The 26,259-nt window shown below is 38.0% G+C and overlaps 1 protein-coding gene across 5 annotated transcripts in view; it reads right to left on the bottom strand.

The window, feature by feature from the left end:
• Positions 1-26,259, bottom strand: part of LOC150091241 (RNA-binding motif, single-stranded-interacting protein 2-like) — a 662,097-nt gene that overhangs the window by 469,258 nt on the left and 166,580 nt on the right. Inside the window, exon 1 of one of the 5 annotated variants that reach the window (XM_090374869.1) lies at positions 6,433-6,901. The exons of the other annotated variants lie outside the window; for them this stretch is intronic. Within the exon in view, the coding sequence (XP_090230995.1) occupies positions 6,433-6,486 (54 nt within the window). The 5' untranslated portion in view covers positions 6,487-6,901. Of the gene's footprint in view, positions 1-6,432; positions 6,902-26,259 lie in introns of those variants that run through there. 5 annotated transcript variants of the gene reach the window in all.

The raw sequence follows: 26,259 nt of genomic DNA, 5'->3' as shown, positions 1-26,259 counted from the left end.
GTGGTTCAGGGGAGAACTGAGGGGGGCAGTTGCCCTCTGAATCACAGTCTATTAAAATGCACTGTTTGCTTGATGTTTGCGGAGCAGTCGGGTACGGGACATGATACTGCCAAGGGGGATGTCTTTGTGTGTGCACGATGTAAGGAGTGCAAGGAAATCAGGCGACAACTCAGCGTTGTTATGGGCCTTTATGAGACCTTGAAGGACAGGGTGGATGCCCTCGAAGGAAATAAATTGAGGGGCCCATTAAGCTCTCAGCTGCCCACATCAACGCCAGAGCTTGCACTTGGTCATCAGGCAACACAGGGGCAGCCCCCTAGGCAGAATGCGCTGGTCCCACAGGAACTAGTAGTTGTTGGTGACTATTGTCAGGGAAACGGGGAACATGCTTTGTAAAAAGGATAGGTGGAATAGGACCAGGGTATGTCTGCCAGGGGCAAAGGTTGATGACGTTGTAGAGCGAATATCATCTTTTAAGGGCACAAAAGGTGATATAGTTGTACACGTTGGCACTAATGATATTAAGAGTAGGAGACCGGCGGAATTACTTAGCAAGTACAGGTCACTGTTGAAAAAAAGCCGTGAATTAGGGTTGAACTTGAAAGTGTCTGCAATTCTGCCCAGACACGATAGGAGGGAGTATATGATGAGAGCCTTGTCGATCAATTCGGCCCTGGAGGGATTGTGCAAGGCTCAAGGGGTAGAATTTTTTTTTCAGCCTGGACTGTACTTGTTAACAGGAGAGATTGCTTCTACAGGGATGGGATACACTTAAATAGAAAGGGTGCAAGAATTTTTGCTGATGCTGTCGAGGCAGTGTTAGGTGGGTCGGAAAACTGCTAGTTGGGGGGGATACAAGGACTAATAGATTAACAGTAGCCACTGGCAGAGGTGGAAGTGATTCTTGCACTGCTTCTATTCAAATGAGCAGAAGTCTGAAACACAAGATGCAGGATATTTCAGAGACTGCTGGTAGTCATTGCGTTACAAGTAAACACATGGGTTGTGTTAGGGTAGCTAAGAATAGAAACAGGTGCATGTATACCTGCGTGTACACCAATGCTAGGAGTTTGGTAAATAAATTTGATGAATTTGAGGTATTGCTCAAAACATCAAAGGCAGATATTGTTGGGATATCAGAGATGTGGTGTCACACAGATATAAGTAATGCGGAACTGGAATTTGGGGAATACAATGTATATAGAAAGGATAGACAGGACAGGAGGGGAGGAGGGGTTATGCTATTAATTAAGAAACACAAAGTCAAAGGAAGTGAAGCCAGTTGACATCGATGGACAGGGCAGTGTCGAGTCAGTTTGGTGTGACATAAGCATAGGGAAATCAAAATTGAGAGTAGGAGTGTGCTATAGGCCTAATGACTCTAATGAGTATAATAATATATTGTACAGGGAAATAGAGTGGGCCAGTAAATCAGAGAGTCTTATAATGGGGGATTTTAATTTCCCAGATATTGACTGGAATTTGTGGGTTGGTCACTCGCACACTAGCAAGGCTTTTGTGGATTTATTGGATGATTGTTTTCTACATCAGCATGTTCGTGAGGCAACAAGAGGGAGCAATACTCTTGATCTGATTATCAGTAGTGATTCTTCATGCATTAAGAACCTGCAGATAAATGAACCACTAGGTGGCAGTGATCACAGTGTGTTGAAGTGGGATTTACTCAAGGAGGTAACTACCATCAGAGGTAAAGGGAAGGGTTTTTGTTTTCGTAAAGGCGACTATGATGGTCTGAGACAGTATTTAAATTCTATACAGTGGGACCAACTGATGATGTTACCAACAGCAAACTCAAAATGGGAAGCATTCAAGGAACTAATCTTGGTGGCTACCAGACTTTACATACCAACTAAGAAATATTGTTCAAGGTTTAGGCCTAAATGGTTGTCAGATGGACTAATGAGACATGTGGCAGAGAAGAAAAATGCATGGGATACATACAAATTAATGGGTGACATGGAAGCCTATGATAGATATAAGTTGGTCTGTAACCAAGTCACAAAGGAGATTAGGCAGGCACAGGCAGACTACGAAAAATCCTTGGCAAAGGATGCAAAGAAAAACAGAAAGGAGTTCTTTACATACTTGAACTCGAGAAGGAAAGGGATGAATCAGATTGGTCCACTGGATATTGATGGTTCAACAGTTGAGGATCTTGCTCAGGTGGCTAACAATCTAAACGAGTATTTTGCATCTACATTCACGCATGAGGAGTTATTCAGGAAGGAGAATGATGTAGGTAAAGTAAACATTGGCAGTGAGCTGGATGATTTTGTAATGTTGTTGTTATTTGGTTTTTAGGAGCATTAGCAACTAAGGGCATATTGCTCCGGTGCGGTGGTCATTCCCTGACCTTTCCGCATGCTCCGTATTTGGTGGTGACGGGCTCGAACCCCGGTCTAATCAAGAAGCGTGTGCTACGCACTGCTGCTCCTTCCCACCTGGCTACGGAGGCGCTGATTTTGTAATAACTGAGAGGAAAGTGGAGGAGAGATTGTTGAGGATAAACATAAAAAAGGCACCTGGGGTGGATGGGATCTATCCAGTTATATTAAAGGAGGCAGCAAAGGAAGTATGCAAACCCCTAGCCATAATTATGAGAGCTTCTTTGGACTCAGGGGAGGTACCCATAGACTGGAGATGTGCAAATGTAACCCCAATTCACAAAGGAGGATCAAAGGCTGACACAAGTAATTATAGACCTGTTAGTTTAACTTCTGTTCCAGGTAAATTAATGGAGGCACTGGTTAAAGAAGCACTGCAGGATCATCTAGACAAGAATTCAGTTATAGCTCAGACGCAGCATGGTTTTGTTAAGGGCAGGTCTTGCCTGACCAATTTGATTGGATACTATGATGTAGTCACAAAAGAACTGGATGCAGGGAATAACTTTGATATTATATATTTGGATCTTAGAAAGGCTTTTGATACTGTTGCACATGGAAGACTGCTGCACAAATTGGAGCAGTGTGGCATTGGAGGCAAATTGCTGCTATGGATAAGGGGATGGTTGAGTGGCAGAAGACAGAGAGTGGTAATCAATGGACACTGCTCAACGTGGACTAATGTTATTAGTGGAGTTCCTCAAGGTTCAGTGTTGGGTCCATTGTTGTTTTCGGTGTTTATGAATGATATTGATGATGGGATATCAAGTTTAATGTCTAAGTTTGCAGATGATACAAAGGTTGGCAGGGTCGTTAAGGACACTACTGACGCTATGCTGCTGCAACAGGATCTGGAAAGGTTGAACAGATGGGCTGAGAGGTGGCAAATGAAGTTTAACATTGACAAATGTAAAGTACTACATATGGGTAACAGTAACCCCAGAGCAATGTATCAACTCTGCGGTACTACACTGACAGTGGTGGAGAATGAAAAGGACCTGGGGGTAATTGTGCAGGCAGATATGAAGTTCTCTGAGCAGTGCAGACGAGCTGCAAGAGTAGCTCATGGTGTCTTGTCAATGATATACAGGAATTTTTCTAGCAGGGATAAGGAGGTGATTATTCCCTTGTATAAGGCAATGGTTAGGCCACATCTTGAGTACTGTATACAGGTCTGGAGGCCTCATTTCAAGAAGGATGTAGAGCTGCTGGAACGGGTACAGAGAAGGGCAACAAGATTAGTAAATGGAACAAAGGGTTGCTCTTACGAAGAAAGGATTAAGTTTTGCAAATTACAGAGTCTGGAGACTAGGCACCGGCGAGGTGATCTGATAGAGGTGTATAAGGCTTTGAATGGTTTGAGCATGCTCAATGCCAATGGGATTCTTCATCTTTCTCAGAATAATCACCTCAGAGGGCATAAATTCAAATTGAGGAAGGACGGATGTCGGATAGATGTGCGGAAATTTGCCTTTGGCCAGCGGGTGGTTGGTTGGTTGGTGGAACCGACTTCCATCACTTGTTGTTGAAGTTGATAGCCTAAACAAATTTAAAGCTCAACTGGACAGGTATTTCGAACGAACGGAGGGGTGAAATGGGAGAGGGTTTTTTTTTTTTTTTTTGGCTGATGCTGAATAAGCTTGCTTTCTTGCATCATATGCCTCTACTAATGCTAATGCTAATGCTAATACTGCTCTGAATAAAGGGATCGCTGAGTGGGAGAAGACAGAGCGTGATTATTAGTGGCCACTCCTCTTCATGAACTGTTACTAGTGGAGCCCCTGGGAGACTCCACTAATAACAGTGGCGCCGGCACCTCCGTAGCCAGGTGGGAAGGAGCAGCAGTGCGTAGCACACGCTTCTTGATTAGACCGGGGTTCGAGCCCGTCACCACCGAATACGGAGGATGCGGAAAGGTCAGGGAATGACCACCGCATATCCCGGAGCAATATGGCCTTAGTTGCTAATGCTCCTAAAAACCAAATAACAAACAATAACAAACAGTGGCGCCTCCGTAGCCAGGTGGGAAGGAGCAGCAGTGAGTAGCACACGCTTCTTGATTAGACCTGGGTTCGAGTCCGTCACCACCAAATACGGAGGATACGGAAAGGTCAGGGAATGACCACCGCATATCCTGGAGCAATATGGCCTTAGTTGCTAATGCTGCTAAAAACCAAACAAACTAATAACAGTGCTGAGCTCACTGAATTGCACAGTTGTGAGAACCACCAGTGGCAACTCATCTGAAACACTATGCTGATGAAGGTATATCACAGTCTTAAAGTCTAAATTTGCATATGATACAAATGGTAGCAAGGTGGTTAGTAACAGTAATATATTTAAGCTACTGTCAAAAGATCCAGAAAAATTAGACAGATGGGCTGAGAAATGGAATTTGAAGTATATCATTGCAAGTAAAAGTAATTCCAGATTACTGCTACCTACATGCAGTACCTCCCAACCATGTGGTACTACACTCAGAGTTGTGGAAAATGAATAAGACTGGCAGGTAATTGTTCAGTCAGATATAAAGTTCTCTGGGCAGCGCAGACAGGCTGCCAGGAAAGTTCACGGAGTTTTTTTTTTTTTTTTTGTCAATGATATACAGGGATTTTGCCAGCTGGGATAAGGAGGTGATTATCCCATTGTACAAGACAATGGTTAGGCTACATCTTGAGTACTGCATACAGGTCTGGAGGCTTTTTGTTTTTTTAAGGAAGGATGTAGATTTGCTGGAATGGTATGTAGATCTGCAAAGAAGGACAACAAAACTGGTGAAGGGAATAAAAGGCTGGTCTTAAAAAAAAAAAAAACGAGGTGATCTGATTAAGGAGTTTTGAATGGACTGAACAAGCTCATTGCTGATGGAATTCTACACACACACACACACACACACACACACAATGTGACAAATTCAAACTGAAGGAGGTTAGTTGCAGCATAAATATGAAGAATCTGCCATCATCCAGCAAGTAGCTGATTGTTGGAACAAACTTCCATCTGTTATTGTAGATGCAGGTAGTTTAAATAAATTCAAGAAAGAACTAACCAAACCTCTGGAGGGTATGGACAGATGATGTTGGATTTTTATCTTTTTTTCTGATGTTTTATAACGTCATTTGCATCTACTGATATCCATTAAACAGTACGTAATTTGTAATTCATATCTGTCCCCAAAAACATATCACAAATCAGAATGCAGAATCGCACGTAAAATCTCTTTTCATTTAGAATACTTTTAAACTGCAAGAGCAATTTAAAATTTGCTCCCAAACAGCAAGGTCAACTCACTCCAAGGAAATTACTTTGCTTTTCATTAAAAATAAAGTAAACGATTCTTAGTGAGCTGATTTTTCACTTCAGTTTCATACCTGGCTGAAAGAATACGGGAGTAAATTGTTAAGTTAATTCGTGCAGTATTACACATCAGGCCACTTCCACATCCATAAAATTTATATGCATAAATAAGCACGGCACGTTTTGAGCTCATTACTACTGTGAACTTTCGTATACGTATATTAAGACATCTTCAAACACAATCTCACGAAGACTCACAAAATCCAAACGCTGTAGTTTATCATATCCAAAGTTATTAATCAAAGTGTATTAAATATAATACACTTAGATGTTTATAAAACGCGTAATTATTGGGTTAACTCAATTATCCCCTGTCAAAAAAAAATAAAATATCACACAAGGAAACGATTTTGAACGTGTGCATTTTTTAACGAAACATGAAATTTTACACAGCCTCAGCATAGATACCACGGCGATTCCTATCGCATATTCTCATAAAATGCGATTTAATTAATTGTGCGGATATTGTCAATATATGGAACTTAGAGGGGTGTTAGAAGGCAAATTATGTACGCGCGCGCATAAATATAATTGAATGGACATCAGAGTAAATTCTTATATATATATATATATATATATATATATATATATATATTAAAGAGCATAAATAGTAAGTCGCTGCCAGACATGTTTATAGAATAGGGTGGAACAAGTTGTTCAAAAAACTTACCGGAGGCTTAACATAAGACTTCCTTCCTGCGAAGTTGTCCATTCGTACAGCCATCTTTCTACATAAAGGCTATGGCAAATGAAATCAAAACAATGCGTGCCAAATACTAAGCACAACGGAAACAAAATTTTAAATAAGATAACTGTATTTCAGCTCCACGCCATTGATACAGGATGGTGGGGGGGAAAATAAATAACTAGCAAACACATGCACACTCCCTAGCCGCCGACACTTGTTTGACGGGCGGAAACTACTGCATTCCCTAGCAGGTCGATAGTGACGAAGCAGCCAGCTTCTTGCCTACACGGATTACTTGCTGCTGGCTAAAGTTTAGCTGCAATTTTTACGCTGATGGTGATAATAAAAAGTAAAAGATATACATATCTTGTCTTGAAAAACAGTAAAACTATATCTATGACAAAACAACTAGATACGAAAGATCCAACCTGGCGGAGACGTCCATCTTGGACAGCTACCGCAGCTAGGAAGGAAAAAGAACACGTGACTCTGACGCACAGCTCATAGGGGCGGCAAAGTTAGATGGTGCGGGAAATCTGCTACAGTGACACGACACCGTAATATCAGCTGACAAGCACGTGAAGGTGTAAACACTTCATTCACATACCGAAACGTTACGCTAGAAACAAGTTTCAATAATTACAATTAGACTTTACAGCAACCGTCTCTAATGAAAAATGTATCAAATACCCAAATATTTATTACATCAATAACCTCAGTAAACAATTTCAATAAAATCATCATCCGGATTATGTTCTCTGTGCACCCCCACCAACGATCTATTAAAACAAGTATTAATGCATAAATTATCAAAGGCAAAAACTAAGCTCCACTAAGATCAGGCGCGCACTGGCAACGAAATTGTTGCCGTGCTAAATCAGTTGTGTTAGGAGCACAGTAGGCATGCACAAGTTGGAAAGAGATAGTTATTAATGTTTGATTCTTCCCTCCCTCAAGTTAAATGATGGCTGAGCCTGTGTGTGTAAGTGCTCTACTCTTTAGGATGAGAAATACACAACGCATTTCTCATCCTAATAATTAATTAATGCACCCAATACTGGATGCTTTAATTAAACTGGCAAGGATTTTTAAAGGGTCAGTTTTTGAATTTAAAAAGCATACATAATAATTTTTCGATTATATCCTAATGAGTATCAGCAGTTTCGATAATTTGTAATTGCCTGTTGATTCTATTTATATATATATATATTACATGTAATTAAAAAAAAAAAAGTTACAGTAGATGAAAAAGGTTTTCAGTTGATGAAATAGTTTCAGTTGATGAAAGATTAATAAGTCATGTATGACAGATGCACCTAAAAGCGCAAAGCAGCATTAAAGGGGGCAAGAGTATACAGGTAGTTCTCGACTTTACGAGTTAATTCGTTCCTAGCGCGCCCTCGTAAACCGGGAATTTATTTCCCATAGATATATGGTTAAAAATACGAGTTACGTTCTCAACAATGAAATTAGTTTGTTTAAACGATTGATTTATCGAAAGAAATGAAAACGTAGCCTGTAAAATCAAGCAAATTATAATAATAGAGAAATTATTTACAACTTACAATGTTAAAGAATGTTTATTCTTCATCATCATCGACAAAATGCACACTCGTTGATCACTCATTATTGGCTCGGTACTCGTTGATTTGTTGCACAAGGAGGAATCTTCTTCAGAAATGTTTCAAGAGGCGTTTGTTTCCAGATAATCTTCTCTTTTAATTATATATTTCACGATTGCATGCATTAACATTTTTTTAAAGGCGCACACAAATTGGAACTAACACGATTCGCGTGGAGTAACAAGTTTAAAGCTTTAAATAAAAGGAATGAAGAGAAGATTCTGAAAATGTATTTGTTTTTTATACGATTGAAGATTTTATAAAGGGGAAACACACTTCGCCATAATAACGTAAAAACCCACACAATTCCAGCTATCATTATTTTCGCAAATGCAAAGATATCGAGTTTACTAACCGTTTATAATTGCTTGCAGTAACAGAAAAGACCAATAAACCGGAAATTGCAAATTGTTTATTGGTCGTGATCTCCAGAAATGTGCTTCAGAAAAATATCACTAAGGCGTATTGATTCTTATAACGGAACATAACGATGAAAGTGTAGTGCATTTTAATGATTTGAATTGGTAACTAATACAATTTACAAACCACGCTCACGACCTTTTATATATATATATAACAAATTTGTGGCCAAGCAAGCAGTATTAAATAAAATTTCCGTACTCACATGGAAATATATTTTTGAAAAATATTCCAACTAATATACTTAGCATTATATTTGCTAATGGCATTGAGGTCATGTTAGGTGGGTGATAACTTAGGAGGGTAGATTAATAAGCAGAGATTAAGTAATATTTGCATTGTTTCTACTGGAACATGATAGCGACCTGGAAAGCAAGGTGGCAGGGATTACAAGCCTGTAATCCCCACAGGGTGCCCTCTAGGAATACAAACAATGGCCAAAAAATTTTGAACCTTCATTCAGAATTGAATGGCGCCACTTTCTTTTAAAATAACAGCAAGTGTGCCATCCTGAATGAATTCTATAAGGTATTTTAGCATTAGTAGAAGCATATGATGCAAGAAAGCAAGCTTATGCAGCATCAGCGAAAAAAAACAAATTCCCATTTCTCCCCTTCATTCATTACAAATGCCTGTCCAGCTCAGCCTTAAATTTATTTAGGCTATCAACTTCCACAACAAAAGATAGAAGCCCGTTCCACCGATCAACCAACTGCTCGCTAAAGGCAAATTTCTGCAAATCTATTCTACAACTGTCTTTTCTCAATTTGAATCTATGCCCTCTCAGGTTCTTAATCTGAACAAGAGGAAGAATCCCATCAGTATTCAGCCTGATAAACCCATTCAAGGCATTATACACCTCAATCAGATCACTGCACAGGTGCCCTCTCTCCAGGCTCCGGAATTTGCAGAACTGAAGTCTTTCTTGGTAAGAGCACCCCTTTTGTTCCCCTCACCAATCTTGTTGCCCTTCTTTGTACTCATTCTAGAAACTCTACATCCTTCCTAAAATGAGTCCTCAAGACCTATACATAGTACTCTAGGTGGGGCGTGACCAATGCCTTGTACAACAGGATAATCACCTCCCTGTCCCTGTTAGCAAAATTCCTACATATCATTGACAAGACTCCATGACCTGCCCAGGCAGCCCCTCTGTACTGCTGAGCAAACTTCATATTTGAGTGCACAGGTACCCCCCCCCCCCAGGTCTTTTTCACTTTCAACTTTCCTGAGTGTAGTACCAGACAGTTGGTACATTTCTCTTCCTTTATTGCTACCCATATGCAGTACTTTGCATTTGTCAATGTTAAACTTCAGTTGACACTTCTCAGCCCATTTGCCCAATTTATCTAGATCCAGTTGGAGTAGCATACTGTTTTTGCTGTCGTTAACAATCCTGCCAACTTTGTATCATCTGCAAACTTGGACATTTATTGATATATCTTCATCAATATCATTGATGAATGCACAAAACAACAATGGGCCCACCACCGAACCCTGAGCAACCCAGGGGCTCACATCTGGTGAGTATGGGTTTGGCACACTTAGGGTCCTGACCTTTTTTTTTTTTTTTTTTTTTGTTTTGACTGGTGCAGCAAAAGCCTGAGGCTTCCTTGCACGATATGGCAAATAATAATAATAACTCCACTAATAACATTTGTCCACAAAGAGCAGTGTCCATTGATTAACACTCTCTGTCATCTCCCACTGAACCATCCCTTTATCCATTGCAGCAACTTACTTTGAATGCCATACCTCTCCAATTTACAGCAGTTTTCCATGTGCAACGGTATCAAAAGCTTTCCCGAAATCCAAGTATATGATATCAAAATTATTTTTGATGTTCAGTTCCTTTGTGACCACATCATAGTATCCAATCAAATTGATCAGACAAGACCTCCCTTGAACAAACCCATGCTGTGTCTTAACTATTACTGCAGTCTTGTCTGGATGAGCCTGCAATGCTTCTTTAACCAGTGACTCCATTATTTTCCCCAGAACACAAGTTAAACTAACAGGTGTATAGTTACCTGTGTCACCTTTTGAACCCCCTTTGTGAATTGGTGATACATTTGCACACCTCCAATCCATGGGGATCTCTCAAGTCCAAGGAAGGGCTCATAATTATGGGTAATGGTTGGCTTACTTCCTTTGCTGCTTCCTTTAATATAACTGGATAGATCTCGTCCACCCCAGGTGGCTTCCTTATTTTAACCTCCACTTTGCTCTGTTATTACAAAGTCACTTAGCTCCCTGTTACAGTTTCATAAACGTCTGGCATTCCCGTCATTGAATAACTCCTCATGTGTGAATGTAGATGCAAAATACTCATTCAGTTTATCAGCTTCCTGAGCATGATCATCAATAATCAACCCATCTATGTTAAGTGGTCCAATTTGATTCACTCCTTTCCTTCTAGAATTTACATAAGTAAAGAACTCTTTGCTGTTTTTCTTTGAATCCTTTGACAAAGATTTTGCGTAACCTCCCTTCACCTGCCTAACCTCCTTTGTGACTTGATTACAGACAAGCTTATATCTGCCATAGGCTTCTGCGTCACCATTTATATGCATCCCATACATTTTTCTTCTCTGCCACAAGCCTCATTAATTCATCTGACATCCATTTAGGCCTGAACCTTGAACAGTATTTCTTACTTGGAATGAAAAGTCTAGTAGCCTCAAAGATTAAGTCCTTGGAGGCTTCCCATTTAGAATTCAATGTTAGTAACATCATCAGTTGGTCCCACTGTACAGAATTTAAAAACTGTCTGAGACCCTTGTAGTCACCTTTACGGAAGCAAAAGTCCTTCCTTTTAGCCTTGATGGTAGTTACATCTTTAAGTAATTCCCATATTATTATTAGCTACAGAGTGCAAGGAAGGCTGAGGCTTATGCTGCACCAGCCAAAAAAAAAAAAAAATTCCCCAAGTTACCCTGAGAGAGAGAGAAGTAGAATGGAATCACCAAGAAAGAGAAGAATGATGATATCCAGCTCAGGACCCTGGGTGTGCCAAGCCCATACCAGATGTGAGCCCCATCACTGTCATCCAGTGGTTCCTTTATCTGCAAATTCTTAATGCATGATAATCAGATCATGAGTATTACTCCCTCTGGTGGCCTCTCAAATATGCTGCTGTAGAAAACAGTAATCCAATAAATCCAAAAAAGTCTTGCTTGTGTGCGAGTGACCAACTACCTCACAAGTTACAGTCAATATATGGAAAGTTAAAATCCCCATTATAAAACATTCTGATTTACTGGCTCACTCTATTTCTCTGCACAACTGTTCATTGTACTCATCAGAGTCATTAGGCCTACAGCACACACCTACTCTCATTTTCCCTTTCCCAGTGTTTATGTCACACCAAACAGACTCAACATTGCACTGTCCACCCATGTCAACTGGACTAAGAGCATAACCCTTGCTTCCTTCCTGTCCTGTCTATCCTTCCTGTACACATTGTACTCCCCAAATGCCAATTTTGCACAGCTTACATCTGTGTGACAGCACGTCTCTGATATCCCAACAATATCTGCCTTTGATGTCTTGCCTAGCACTTCAAGCTCATCAAATTTATTAACTATACTCCTAGCATTGGTGTACATGCACCTGTTTCTACTCTTAGTTACCCTAACACAGCCCATGTATTTATTTGTTCCACTATGACTCCCAACAGTCCTGGAAATCTCCATTGCCTTGCTTTCCATGCTGCTGTTCATACTAATAGAAGCAGTGAAAGAATCACTTTTGCATCTGCCTGCTGCCACTCTTAATCTTTTAGTCTGTGTATCCTTGCACATATTCTTGCATTCTTTCTATTTAAGTGTATCCCATCCCTGTAGAAGCAGTCTCTCCTGTCAACAAACACAGTTAGAATAAGACCAAAACGCACAGTTTTTGTGCGTTTGGTCTTATTGAAACCATTCTTCCTGCAAAATGTCACAAACCTGCAACAAAGTTGAAGGAAGAGTACTTTGTTGCCAAATAGCTCTCCAGCATATCCCACATATTCTTAATATGAATGAGATCAGGTGATCATGGGGGGCCAGGGAAGAGGGTGGAAATCCATGTCATGGTCTCTGAACCATTCTTACACAATTTTGGCAGAATGCATTGCATTGTCATCCATAAAGTAGCCATCACTTTTGGGATAAAAGTGCAACATTGCAGGATGCAGTAGATCTAAAAAAAATGCAGGTACTTCCTGGATAACATTCCACTTTCGACAAGTATCAATGGATCAAGTCTGTGTGAACAAATAGATGTTTTGAGAAACAGATTATGTCTATGGTTTGTTGAATAGATCACTCGGTTTTTCCCATTTTGGCTTTAGATTACCACAGTTGAACAGCTTGCACAGTCTTTATGCTCGATAAAGCAACACGTCATCACCCCACATCACAGCTAGTTTTCTTTGTATCCACACTGGTGTTCAAAGAAAATGCAACACCTAGAAAGTTCACATTTTTAACCCTTTTTTGCGATGGTATGTTACATTAATGACTAGCATCACAAATAGAAATATAAACAAAAGATATTTATTAATAGTTAAGGCAAAGCTAAGTAATATTGGATAGGTGCTCTCAAAATATTCCAAAATGAGCATTTGCAATCTTTATACAATAGTTTTGTTAAACAAGACAATTATGCTGAAATGTTATCAGAAGCTCTCAATTTGCTTCAGTTTATCATTTTAAATGGAAAACAAAATGAAAAGTTCACCAGGTGCAAACTAATATTTAGTTGAATCGCCTCTGGTGATTCAACTAAATATTACTCTGGCCCAGATGACAGCAGCACACCGTCGAGGCATTGACAAGATCAATTTCTGAAGATAATCAACTGATAGTCTGTGGTTCCAAACACTAATTATGGCTTACTGAAGTTCACAAAGGGTCTTTGGCTTCTTTTTTGCAACTAAAGATTCCACACAATGCCAACGGTTCTCTATAGGATTCAGGTCCAGGCTGTTTCCTAGCCAGCTAAGAGTTGTAATGGACTGTTCATCCAACCATTTTTTCCCCTGTAACAAATGCAAACACATTACTGTCGAACCTTGCAGAAATGAAGCTAAAGTAACTACAGAAGTGCCTACTTACAGTTTTCATCCGATGACAAGGAGCAGAGTCATCCTGAAAGATGCAGAAACTTGACAGGTTGAAATGGTCTCTAATGGTTGGGAGCAATTTGCCATCCAATATAGCCAGGTATCCATTGGCATTTACAGAACCTTTTATAAACTGCAGGTAACCTACTCCACAATACGAAATGCACCCCATATCATTTGGCTGGTAGGGAATTTCACTGCAGACACCATACAGTCTGGATGGTAATCTTCACCACTTCTATGGCGAATCGTTTGTCTCCCATCAGAGCCAAGCAGGTTGAATTTCTTCTCATCTGATAAAATAACCGACTTCCACTGCATGGGGGGGTCCATTTGACATGCTTCTTACACCAAATTAATCGGGCCTTTTTCATTTTTTGTGTGAGGAGGGGCTTCTTCTTAGGACGATGGGCTACAAGTCCATTTTTGAAGAGGTGTGTTCTGACTGCTACTCCTGTATGTTCTTCCCATTCTCTTTTCAGCTCAGACAAAAGAAGCTTTACGGTTTTTAAGGCACAAGCGCTTCAAAATACGGTTCTGTTTTGGCGTAGAGACTCGTTTGTGTCTGGTTCCTTTTTTCCTATCAGCAGAACCAGTATTCTTGAGTTTGGAAAGAAATCTGCTCACTGTTGACTGATTACAAGACACTCTATAAGCAATACGACAGGAAGAACATCCTTCCTCATGTAAAGCAACAATAGCACTCTTTAGCATTAGCATTAGTAGAGGCATTTGATGCAAGAAAGCAAGCTTATGCAGCATCAGCCAAAAAAAAAATAAATAAATAAAAAATAACCACTTCCACTTCACTCCTCTGTTCGTTCAAAATACCTGTCCAGCTAAGCCTTAAACTTATTTAGGCTATCAACTTCCACTTGGACATTGGGCCCGATATAATACCATCATCAATTTATAAATGATACTGATGATGGTATATCGGGCTTAATGTCCAAGTTTGCAGACGATACGAAGGGTGGCAGGGTTGTCAAGGACACTACTGACACTATGCTACTGCAACAGGATCTGGAAGGGTTGAGCAGATGGGCTGAGAGGTGGCAAATGACTTTCTTCATGGCGTCAACTGCATGTAACTTGCCATCCTGATACAAGCAAAGAATGACTGCAACTCTTGCAGAGAATGCTTATATAGTTGAAAATAACAACTGATGCAATATTACGACATCACCTACACGTGTCTTATCGTATCTTATCTGATGCAAGCTGTAAGAAACATTGCCATATACTAACGTTATTCGGACAACAATTACAATTTTAAGGGGGCGATATACTCTCTTTGAACACCAGTGTATTTGCATTTATTCTCTCTATGAGTGGCTTAATACAAAGGTTCATATGATTTTGGCCAGTGTGTGTGTGTGTGTACATGGGCTGTGTTAGGGTTACTAAGAGTAAAAACAGGTGCATGTATATTTGTGTGTACACTAATGCATAAAAAATAAATTATATGAATCTGAAGTACTGGTTAAGTCATCAAGTGCAGACACTGTGAGGATAACTAAGACGTGGTATCACCCAGACATGGGATTGTGAGGATAACCAAGACATATGGGATTGTGAGGATAACCAAAACATATGGGATTGTGAGGATAACAGAGACATGCTATCACCCAGCCATATGAGATTGTGAGGATAACCAAGACATGATATCACCCAGACACATGGGATTGTGAGGATAACAGATGTGGTATCATCCAGACATATGGGATGCAGAATTTGAATAATGGGCATACAATGTACAGAAAGGACAGCAGGAGTTAAGCTCTTAGTGAAATGTTGCAAACTGTTCCATTTCACCATGTGCACACATATATTGAGCCATCAGACAGCAAATGAATTGCCAAAGCAAAATTTTAGTTACCACTGCACTCCTAGCTGTAGTGACACAAACATCACTATAACATCACAGTTGCAACGAGCAACTGTTTCATTACCAGTAATGGATGGAACTACGTATACATCATAGTTACGTATATATATGAATATATGTAATTATGGATATAGGTATACATAATTACGGATACGTATACATCACAGCAGAAACAGAGACCTGGCTTATTGTGGTGGCTCCTATGATTTTCGCTGCTGACCCCCAGACGAAGTAGTTAAAGTCGTAGGACCCACAGCTTTAGGTACTTACAATAATTATGCTTTAATTGCATTTTATTTCAGGTAATTTGTTTTTTAGCATACAGGTTCTCTCAATTCTTCCATGGTTATTACACCTGATAGCTCAACTCCCTACCAAAAACCACAAATACACTGTTAATTACTTTTTTGTCTACACACTCAGAGAGAGAGTGAGTGCAACTGCATCCAGGCACACTAGCACCCAAGGAAAATGCTACCCTTCCTATAAATTGGAGAAGGGAAGCAGCATTTTCTTTTTCTTAATACCAATAATGCTTTTACTAGTAGAAAAAAAATTATCAGTACCTACAAAATGAGAAAGATCATTTTGTAGGTACTGATAATCTAACAACTGCCTGGGGAAGTTGCCCATTTCACCAACAGTCTGTGTAAATGTGCCATTAAGAACCAAATGTTTTACTGATTCTGGAAACCATTTTTTAAAAAAAAATACAGATGATCTGAATAAAGAAATAAAGGTATAAATAGGACTGAAAAAAAAAAAAAATTCAAAATAACCAAGCCAGTTGTATAAGTACAATTTGGGAACTGTTTATTCAGGATCTGAGGGTTACTAAATACAAGATTTTTCGAGAATCTGGAGTGCCTAAACTTATTAAAAACACATCAAGGCAGAACAAAAACAACAATATGCAGTTCACGATTACTCATTTGGCTTCCCACCCATATTAATACTGTGGGAAAAAAAAGCCTGGTGAGTGGCCTTGAAACAACTAGAAAAATAAAGTATGATATGTTATCAAGTCAACTATTCCAGTTCCAAATGAATTAATGGTAGTCCTGATGAACAAAAATCATCATGGTAGCTATAGAAACAAGGTCCAGAAGGTGAAGCCCAGACATACATCTTCTAGAGACCTTTCTTTTAGCAAAAGTTCCTGAATTTTATAAATAGATGTTATGTGATGCTCTGAAATGAAACCATTTTGTTCCATCCCAAGAATCAAATTTTCTGTAGGACTCATTATTCCGTCAATAGAATTTTTTTTCTTCTATAGGTATACCGACATTCACATTGTCATCTTCACTGTCATTACCTTGATTTTCATTCATTATCATATTGCATATTCCACATATTCATATTGCAAAGTAGTTGGGTATCACTGTTAGTATTAACTTGTTATAGCAGAGAGAAAAAGAACAGGTTAAATTCTCTTCTGCTATTTCAAGGAGAAAAACAACAGACAGTTCGAGATTACTCATTTGGCTTTCACTCACACTAACACAATTTTGGAAGAAAAGGCCTGGTGAGTGGCCTTGAACTCTCTTTTTGTTTTTCACCCAGATATACTTCTTCATCCAATAACTAGGCTTTTGACATGATAAACCTTCAATATAGTTAACACAGCTACAATATTTTTCTCTCCGATACCCTAAAGCTATATGAATCAGGTTCCTCATCTAAAGCCCTGAATAGGCAAAATGATATGCATATTCAGAGTTTACCAGTAAGGCAAACTAATTCATTTACAATGCTATATGAAATCAGAATTTATGATAGAAGTGGATTTGTTTAAAGTAATTGAAAAAGTCATCAGGTCTACATCATTTCCTATTGTGTTTTAGGTTAATAACACCAGTAAATTTGAGAGAGAGAGAGAGATTGCAAGGTTACTGCTCAAGTATTTAATAGTTGCTGCATTCAACAAGTATTTAATAGTTGCTGCATTCAACAAGGACATGTTTAATTGTAAGCAGCATGTTACACTGTATACACTGGGAAGAATTCTTTCCCTTTAAGAGAGATAGAACTCACAAGTGTATGTGTGTGTGTGTGTGTGTGGTGGTTTACATGTATCCTTACTAAAACTATATCTTCTTGCCAGTTTCTCCTGAAACTATATTGCCACGGTTAAGGTTTCTGCCTGATGTGAAATAGTTTGTTATTAGTTTATGCCCACCAGGTATAATGTCATTTATCTTTACAAGTTCCTTGAGCTATTATTTTATTATCAGCGTAAAGAGAAGTTCAGCAACTGTTTGAGATAATTGTATGTTTGGCAGCTCTTTTGCTGGATATCCTGGTATTTCAGAATGCCATGGAATCCAACAGACCATTGACTGTCTGTTTTTCTAGTCTAAGATTGTGTAAATAAGCTCAAATTTATTTCAATATAGAATGCACAGATGACACTCAGATACCACCCTTAGAATTGGTATATATTGTATTAGGACCTGGGGGGGGGCACATTGCTAACACATTCTAATGGTAGTTTAACAGTGTGTGTTGTTTTGGTTTTTAGGATCATTAGCAACTAAGGCCATATTGCACCGGGATATGCAGTGGTCATTCCCTGACCTTTCCGCATCCTCCATATTTGGTGGTGACGGGCTCGAACCCCGGTCTAATCAAGAAGTGTGTGCTATGCGATGATTAATCTGTTACTAGTAGATTGCAATGCTTATTAATTTCAGTTCTACAGTTTTCATAATAATTAAAAAATTTTGAATTTGTTGTCTTTTTCCACTAAAAATACTTTCATTAAAAATATACTGAAAGTACATAGTTTTAATGAAATAAAAAGTTTATTAATTATACTTAACTTTTCAGAAAGATGTTGATAACATAAAATAAAAACACTAAAGATTATATCTCTGCCAAATTTAAGTTTGTGGAGGCATTAATCGGACAAAATCTCAGCATTATGCCAACACAACAAATTAAGCCAATATTTACAAAAAAAATGCTTTGAAATTAATATATTATTATTAATTTCAAAATTACTACACACTGTCAGGCATCTCTCATATTGTGGAGTTATACTTTGCAACTGCCTTGCAATCATTGCAATACCAGGGTGCCTGCCCACATACCAAATAGGAGCCAATCAGCTCCGAAACAGTGCGGTCTGAGTGGTGGCATCCGCTGAGAATAAGTAGCAATAGTCTTCTCCTATGGTGAAGAATTACTTATTCAAGGTAGTGCAATATCATGGCAACTCATTGTGAAAGTATTCACAATATGAGATATACATAATGATGCCAATCTTATAAACTATTTAGTAGTTAGCCACGAGCAGATCTGATGCATTTGCACTAACTTATAAGAATATATTATTATTATCATTAATAACAATAAATTAATATTACCCATGTGTTTGACATATATTGTAAACATTTTTAATTTTTTTTTTTTACAAACAACCTTCTTTGACTATTACCATCTATATTTCACATCTAAACTGATACCTTCTAAATTCATTAGGGAAGGGAAAAAAATCACCATTGATCAGCGTAAAGTATTCTGGTTGATATTATACATAGCACACAACTTGTTCAACTATGCCAGTTCCACGACCCCACACACTTTTATAAAATTGTAAAATGTGATGATATGCAGCTTTCATTCTTTCACCTGGCTACGGAGTCGCCTAGTTTAACAGTGAATTCAGCAGTATACAATGTACAACATATAACTGCTACCTACTCCAACAGCAGTATTATCTGTTTGAGCTATCAGTGTAAATTTGCTAACAGCAAGAATGATCAGTGAATGATCAGCTACCCGCAACATCCAACTTATATTGTTGGATGTTGCAGGTAGCTATCAAATTTTCCCCAGAGTTAAATTTAGTTGTCACAGGAAACTATTCCTGTGAACCAGGGTGGATCCAGTTGGCCTGTTAATTGCTGAACATCATCAAGTGAATTTTCCAACTTTTCATCAGATCCTGTAACTGGATTCCAACTGGAATATTTTAATTTGGTTTACTCCAATAAAACTACATCAAACAGAAGTATTTCAGAATGGGAAGTGAAGATAGACTCTTAATTTCAGCTGCACAGTTAAACAGTAGTAATTTCAGCTGCACAATTAAACAGTAGTAATGAACCTCCATGCATCTCCTGAGATGCTGGAGGTTCAATCACTTCTATGAAAAAGCTTTGGGTTGGAGATGTTCAAAAAGTTCCCAAAATAATTTTCAGGGCAATGTGTTGACTGGTATTTAATTTTATAAGAATGTAACTTACAGATTAAAGGAAACGACTGCTGCCAAAAGGATCATTCTGCACTGTCCGCTTGAGAATAGAGCAGGACAGCATATTGAAATTTTGACAGAAGAGGGTAGCTCCTATTAGGAAATGCACAAGTATGTGATTCAGTGTTAGGTAACATAAGGTTTTGCAGATCCAGTAAAGATTTTACTAATCTATCTTCTTCTATCCATGTGAAGAAATCCTCATAATAGGTGATGCCCATTAACCCAGTAGTATCATTCCCTTTAGTAACACAAGTGACTGATCCCCCTGATAGGCTCAGATTTTAACTTATATTTGAAAGAAAAAAAAAAAAGAGAGTATTTTCTTTGTTGGATTGTACTTTCAGTGTATTGATGATTAATCTGTTACTAGTAGATTGCAATGCTTATTAATTTCAGTTCTACAGTTTTCATAATAATTAAAAAATTTTGAATTTGTTGTCTTTTTCCACTAAAAATACTTTCATTAAAAATATACTGAAAGTACATAGTTTTAATGAAATAAAAAGTTTATTAATTATACTTAACTTTTCAGAAAGATGTTGATAACATAAAATAAAAACACTAAAGATTATATCTCTGCCAAATTTAAGTTTGTGGAGGCATTAATCGGACAAAATCTCAGCATTATGCCAACACAACAAATTAAGCCAATATTTACAAAAAAAATGCTTTGAAATTAATATATTATTATTAATTTCAAAATTACTACACACTGTCAGGCATCTCTCATATTGTGGAGTTATACTTTGCAACTGCCTTGCAATCATTGCAATACCAGGGTGCCTGCCCACATACCAAATAGGAGCCAATCAGCTCCGAAACAGTGCGGTCTGAGTGGTGGCATCCGCTGAGAATAAGTAGCAATAGTCTTCTCCTATGGTGAAGAATTACTTATTCAAGGTAGTGCAATATCATGGCAACTCATTGTGAAAGTATTCACAATATGAGATATACATAATGATGCCAATCTTATAAACTATTTAGTAGTTAGCCACGAGCAGATCTGATGCATTTGCACTAACTTATAAGAATATATTATTATTATCATTAATAACAATAAATTAATATTACCCATGTGTTTGACATATATTGTAAACATTTTTAATTTTTTTTTTTTACAAACAACCTTCTTTGACTATTACCATCTATATTTCACATCTAAACTGATACCTTCTAAATTCATTAGGGAAGGGAAAAAAATCACCATTGATCAGCGTAAAGTATTCTGGTTGATATTATACATAGCACACAACTTGTTCAACTATGCCAGTTCCACGACCCCACACACTTTTATAAAATTGTAAAATGTGATGATATGCAGCTTTCATTCTCTCCCCTGACTTCCCACTGAAGTGTCAATTTTACTGCCACAATGCATACAACTTGTCAATAATAATGTTCTGCCCTTTTTTAGTAATGTAGGATACTTTTGTTCTGCCTTCTTGGAATGTAAATGCACTAAGATTAGCTATTTTACTGTTTTTGACCAAAAATTGTACTGATATTTCTCTTATTTTTTGCAGCAATACTCTGTTGCATCTGGTCAAATACAGTTTTTTGTATATCAAAACATGCCATTGTGATGAAAAGCAGTATTTTGATATACAACAAACTGTATTTGACCAGACACAACAGAGTAATATAAGTGATATCATCTACTCTCTCAGGGCCACTCAGCTCTCACAAAGTAAAAAATAGTATAAACGGAAAGTAACCCAACAAAACTAAAACATAATTAGAAAGGTACAAAAAGAATCAACTACTAATCCCCAACTGGGATTAAATATTTTTTTAGTTAGTTCTGTAAGGGTACAGGATGCTCCAGGTTAAATTAGATGCTACCGCCAGGTCTTTTTTTTTTTTTTTTTTTTTTACATAAAAAAAAAGTCGCTTAATTAGGAGAAAGAGTTGTCAGCTGATTTAAGTTCTTTAGCAATTCAATAGTTAATGCAATTTCCAACATAATGCAAACAGCAATTGTTTAAAGGGCAGTTCAAAGAGCAATCTGTCTGGATCAAACTCTTGTGTGCACTAGAATCACTAAAACTTTGTGTGCAGAGGTGATTGTATTTCTGTCTCTTTGATATTGATTATAAATTTTGATTTTGGGAGTCGCTTGTATTTTGTCTAGATAGTCTCCTGTAATCAAATTAGTGGTCTTTACGGAAAAAGCCAGCAGTTTATCAACCTCTAACAGGGAGCTAAATAACTTTATAATAACTGAGAGGAAAGTGGAGGAGAAATTGTTGAAATTTAATACAAGAAAGGCAACTGTGGCGGATATGACCTAGTCATTTATATTAAAGGAGGCAGCAAAGGAGGTAAACCAACTCATAGCCATAATTATGAGAGCATCCTTCGATTCATGGAAGGTCCCCACCACCAAAGATGTGCAAATGTATTCCCCAATTCACAAAAGAGGATCAAAAGGTGACACGAGTAATTACAGACCTGTTAGTTTAACTTCTGTTCCAAGAAAAATAATGGAATCATTTGTTAAAAAAGTAATGTAGAATCATCTAGACAAGACTGGAATTATACTTCAGACATAGCATGGGTTTGTTAGTTTTGATATTATATACTTGGATTTCAGGAAAGCTTTTGATACTGTTGCACATAAAAGACTGCTGTACAAATTGGAGCAGTGTTGCATTAAGGGCAAGTTGCTGCTATGGATAAAGGGATAGTTGAGTGGGAGAAGATCGAAAGTGGTAATCAATGGACACTCCTCTTCGTGAACTAATGTTATTAATGGAGTCCCCCAGGGTTCAGTATCAGGCCCATTGTTGTTTTCTATATTTATCATAAATAAATATATATATTTATTTATGATATTGATGAAGGCATATCATGCTTAATATCCAAGTTTGCAGATGATACAATTGGTAGTGGGGCTAACGACAGTATGCTGCTGCATGTATTAACTGTGTGGCTGTTACAGGAGGAAAGTTGATTGGTGTCCAAGTCTGAAGATGAAAGAAAGGTTGGCAGGGTTGTTAATGACAGCAATGACAGTATGAACACAATCTAGAAAGGTTAGGCAGACGGGCTGAGAAGTGGAAAATGAAGTATAACGTTGACAAATACAAAGTACTGCATATGGGAAGCAGTAACCCCAGAGAAACATACCAACTGTAATACACTCAAATTGGTAGAGAATGAAAAAGACCTGGGGATAATTATGCAGTCAGATATGAAGTTTACTGAGTAGTGCAGAGAGGCTGCCAGAGCAGGATATGTGGTCTTGTCAATGATATACAGGAATTTTGCAAGTAGGGATAAGGAGGTGATAATCCCTTTGTATAATGCAATGGTCAGGCCACATCTTGAATACTTCGTGGAAGTCTGGAGGACTCATTTTAAGAAAGATGTAGAGTTGCTAGAACGTGTACAGAGCAGGGCAACAAGATTGGTGAGGGAAACAAAGGGATGCTCTTACCAAGAAAGGCTTAAGTTCTGCAAATTATGTCTGGAGAATAGGCACCTAAAAGATGATCTGATTGTGATGTATAAGGCCTTGAATGGTTTGAGCAGGCTCAATGCTGATGGAATCCTTCCTCTTGCTCAAATTACAAACCTGAGGGGGCATAAATTCCAATTGAGGAAAGACAGTTGTGAAAGAGAGGTGCGGATGTTTGTGTTTAGCCAGCGGGTAGTTGATTGCTTTAACAAACTTCCATCTGTTGTTATGAAAGTTGATAGCTTAAATAAATTCAAGGAAGAACTGAACAAACTTTTGGAATGAATGGATTGGTGAAATGGGAAAGGGTTTTTTTTTTTTTTTTTTTGGATGATGCTGTGTAAGCTTGCTTTTTTGCATCATTTTGTTTTATACCATTAAAAAAATTCTCCTTCAGAAGGATTCCAAGTTGGATGAACAATGAAGTTGCCAAATTACCTCAGCAAAAAAACAATGGCATGAAAAAATTACAGCGCAATAAAAAAATATTGAAGACTGTAACAGCTACAAATTGATCTGTAATATTGCCACAGAAAAGGTAAGGCTGGAAAAGACAGAGTATGAGAAATCACTGGCAAAGAGTGGGGATAAGGAATTTGTCATGTATATAAATGCAAACAGAAGGTCAAATCAGATAGGATTCCTATGTAACAGACAAGTGATTGTATTAGATACCACAGCTGATGTTGCAGATGAACTGAACAGTTATTTTGCATCGATATTTACAGAAGAAAAACCCATTATGTAATAATAAATTATGAGAGTGAAGTTGAAAAATATGTAATTAATGATATTGAAATTTCACTATTTTTTTTTATGAGAAAACGTTCAATCCATTAGGCGAGTAAGACTCCTGGGGTTGATGGCATATAACCTATAATTTTAAGGAAGGTGGAAAGTGAGTGCATTGAACCATTGAGGCTAATTATGAGAGCATCACTGACCTCAGGAGAGGTTCAGTTGGATTGGAAAAGTGCCAATGTATCACCAATACATAAAAGTAGTTCTAAGAATGTAGTGGGAAATTACTGACCGGTCAGTCTAATTTTAATAGTAGGGAAAATCATGGAGGCAATAATTAAGGGTGAAATAGAATTCTGAAGGATATGCAACATGGTTTTGTAAAGGCAAAATCAAGTTTAACAAACCTGATTAGCTCATTTTGACAGGGTCACTCATGAGCTGGATTTAGGTAATAATTTTGACATTGTTTATTTCGATTTCAGCAAAGCATTTGACTCAGTCTCACATGAGCAGTTACTATATAAGCTAAAACAGGCTGGAATCACAGGAAAATCCTTAGATAGATAGCATGAGGCACGAGGTTGTGATAAATGGTTATTCCTCAGATTGGGTTAAGTTAATGTAACAAGTTGGGTTCCCCATGGATCAGTATTGGGACCAATGTTGTTTTTGATTTTATTAAATGACATTGAAGAAGGGATAAAAGGTGTGATGTCTAAATTTGCAGATGATGTAAAGATTAGTACAGTGGTTAATGATCACTGCCAAGCCAAGTTTCTTCAGACTGACCTAGTAGGACTTCAGGGATGGTATAGCTCAATTAAAGCATAGCTGGCAGAAAAGTGGCAGCTATGTTTTAATTGAGCAAAACACAAGGTCTTACACCTGGAACAGCAACCTCAAAATAACTTATACACTTGGTGGAGTTGAACTAAAGTTGGTAGTGCAAGAAAGGGACTTGGGAGTTATGAAAAGATCAGACATGAAGTTCTCCGAGCATTGTAGACAGGTTGCAAGGAAGGCCTATGGTGTCCTATCGATGATTTATTGAAAATTTGCTTGTAGATATAAGGAAGTCATAACCCCATTCCAAAGCTTGGAAACTAGACACCTTAGCGGAGACTTGATTGAGGTGTTTAAGGCTCTGAGAGACAAAAGTAAAATTAATGAGGACGAAATTTTCACGGTTATAAATGATGCTAGAACTAGGGGCCAGAAATTCAAGTTACAGGAGTGAGCAGAGATGTTTGGACTGAATTGCAGCGTTTTATTTTAGCCACCGAGTTACAAATTACTAGACTAAGTTACCTACATGGGTGGTAGAGGCTGACAACTTGGGGAATTTCAATGGTCAGGCTGGATAGTTACTTATGGGAGGAGGGAAATGCATATGTTGCATAATTTCTTTTATTTTATTGTTTATTAATTATTTATTTTATTTTATTGTATTATTACAATTTTACTCTTTTTTTTTCTGGTGCAGCATAAATGTTAGACTTCCTTGCACCACCATCATCATCATCATCCATTTACAATCCACTGCAGGATGAAGGCCTCTCCAGCACTTTCCAGTTCCTTCTGTTCTGTGCAATGGCCATCCATTTACTGCCCACAAACTATTAAATTTCATCTGTCCATCTCCCTTGCTGTCTAACTGGTTTTCTTTTAGGTCCTCTTGGGTACCATTCTGTTATTTTTTTAGTCCATCTGTCACCGTGTCTTCAAGCTATGTGTCCTGCCCAAGTCCCTTTCAGTTCTTTAGTTTTGATAAGAATGTTGTTTACTTGAGTTTGCTGCCTAATCCACATTTCTCTTTTATCCAAGAGTCTGATTCCTAATATAAGTCGTTCCATTCTTCTCTATATAGTTTCCAGCTTCTCTTCCATTCTTTTTGGTGAGTGCCCACATTGACTTCCATAAGTCATGGTGGGAGTACACATCGGTTTATTATTTTACATTTCAGGCAAATTAAGATATTGCTCCTCAGTATGTGACTATATTTTCTGAATTCTATCCATCCGAAATTTTTTATTCTCTTGACTTCCAGCCATCTATCATTATTATAGCTAATGACTTGTCCAAGGTAAGTATATGAATCCACCTTTTCAATTTCTGCTCCTTCAATGATTATATATCCCTTCCTGTGGCATACTTGTTCATCATTAACTTTTGTTTTAACCATATTCATGTTTAGTCCGAAATCCTTATGAACTCTACATAACTGATTAAGATTTTCCTCTAATTCTTTGGAATCACAATGTTATCTGCAAATCGTAAATGGTTTAGGTACTCTCCTTTCTG

The sequence above is a fragment of the Mastigoproctus giganteus genome, chromosome 1, assembly GCF_048544385.1.
Source record: "Mastigoproctus giganteus isolate SK-2022 chromosome 1, ASM4854438v1, whole genome shotgun sequence".
NCBI classification, from domain to species: domain Eukaryota; kingdom Metazoa; phylum Arthropoda; class Arachnida; order Uropygi; family Thelyphonidae; genus Mastigoproctus; species Mastigoproctus giganteus.
Note: the sequence above shows the minus strand (reverse complement) of the source record. Positions and strands in the feature narration are given on the sequence as shown.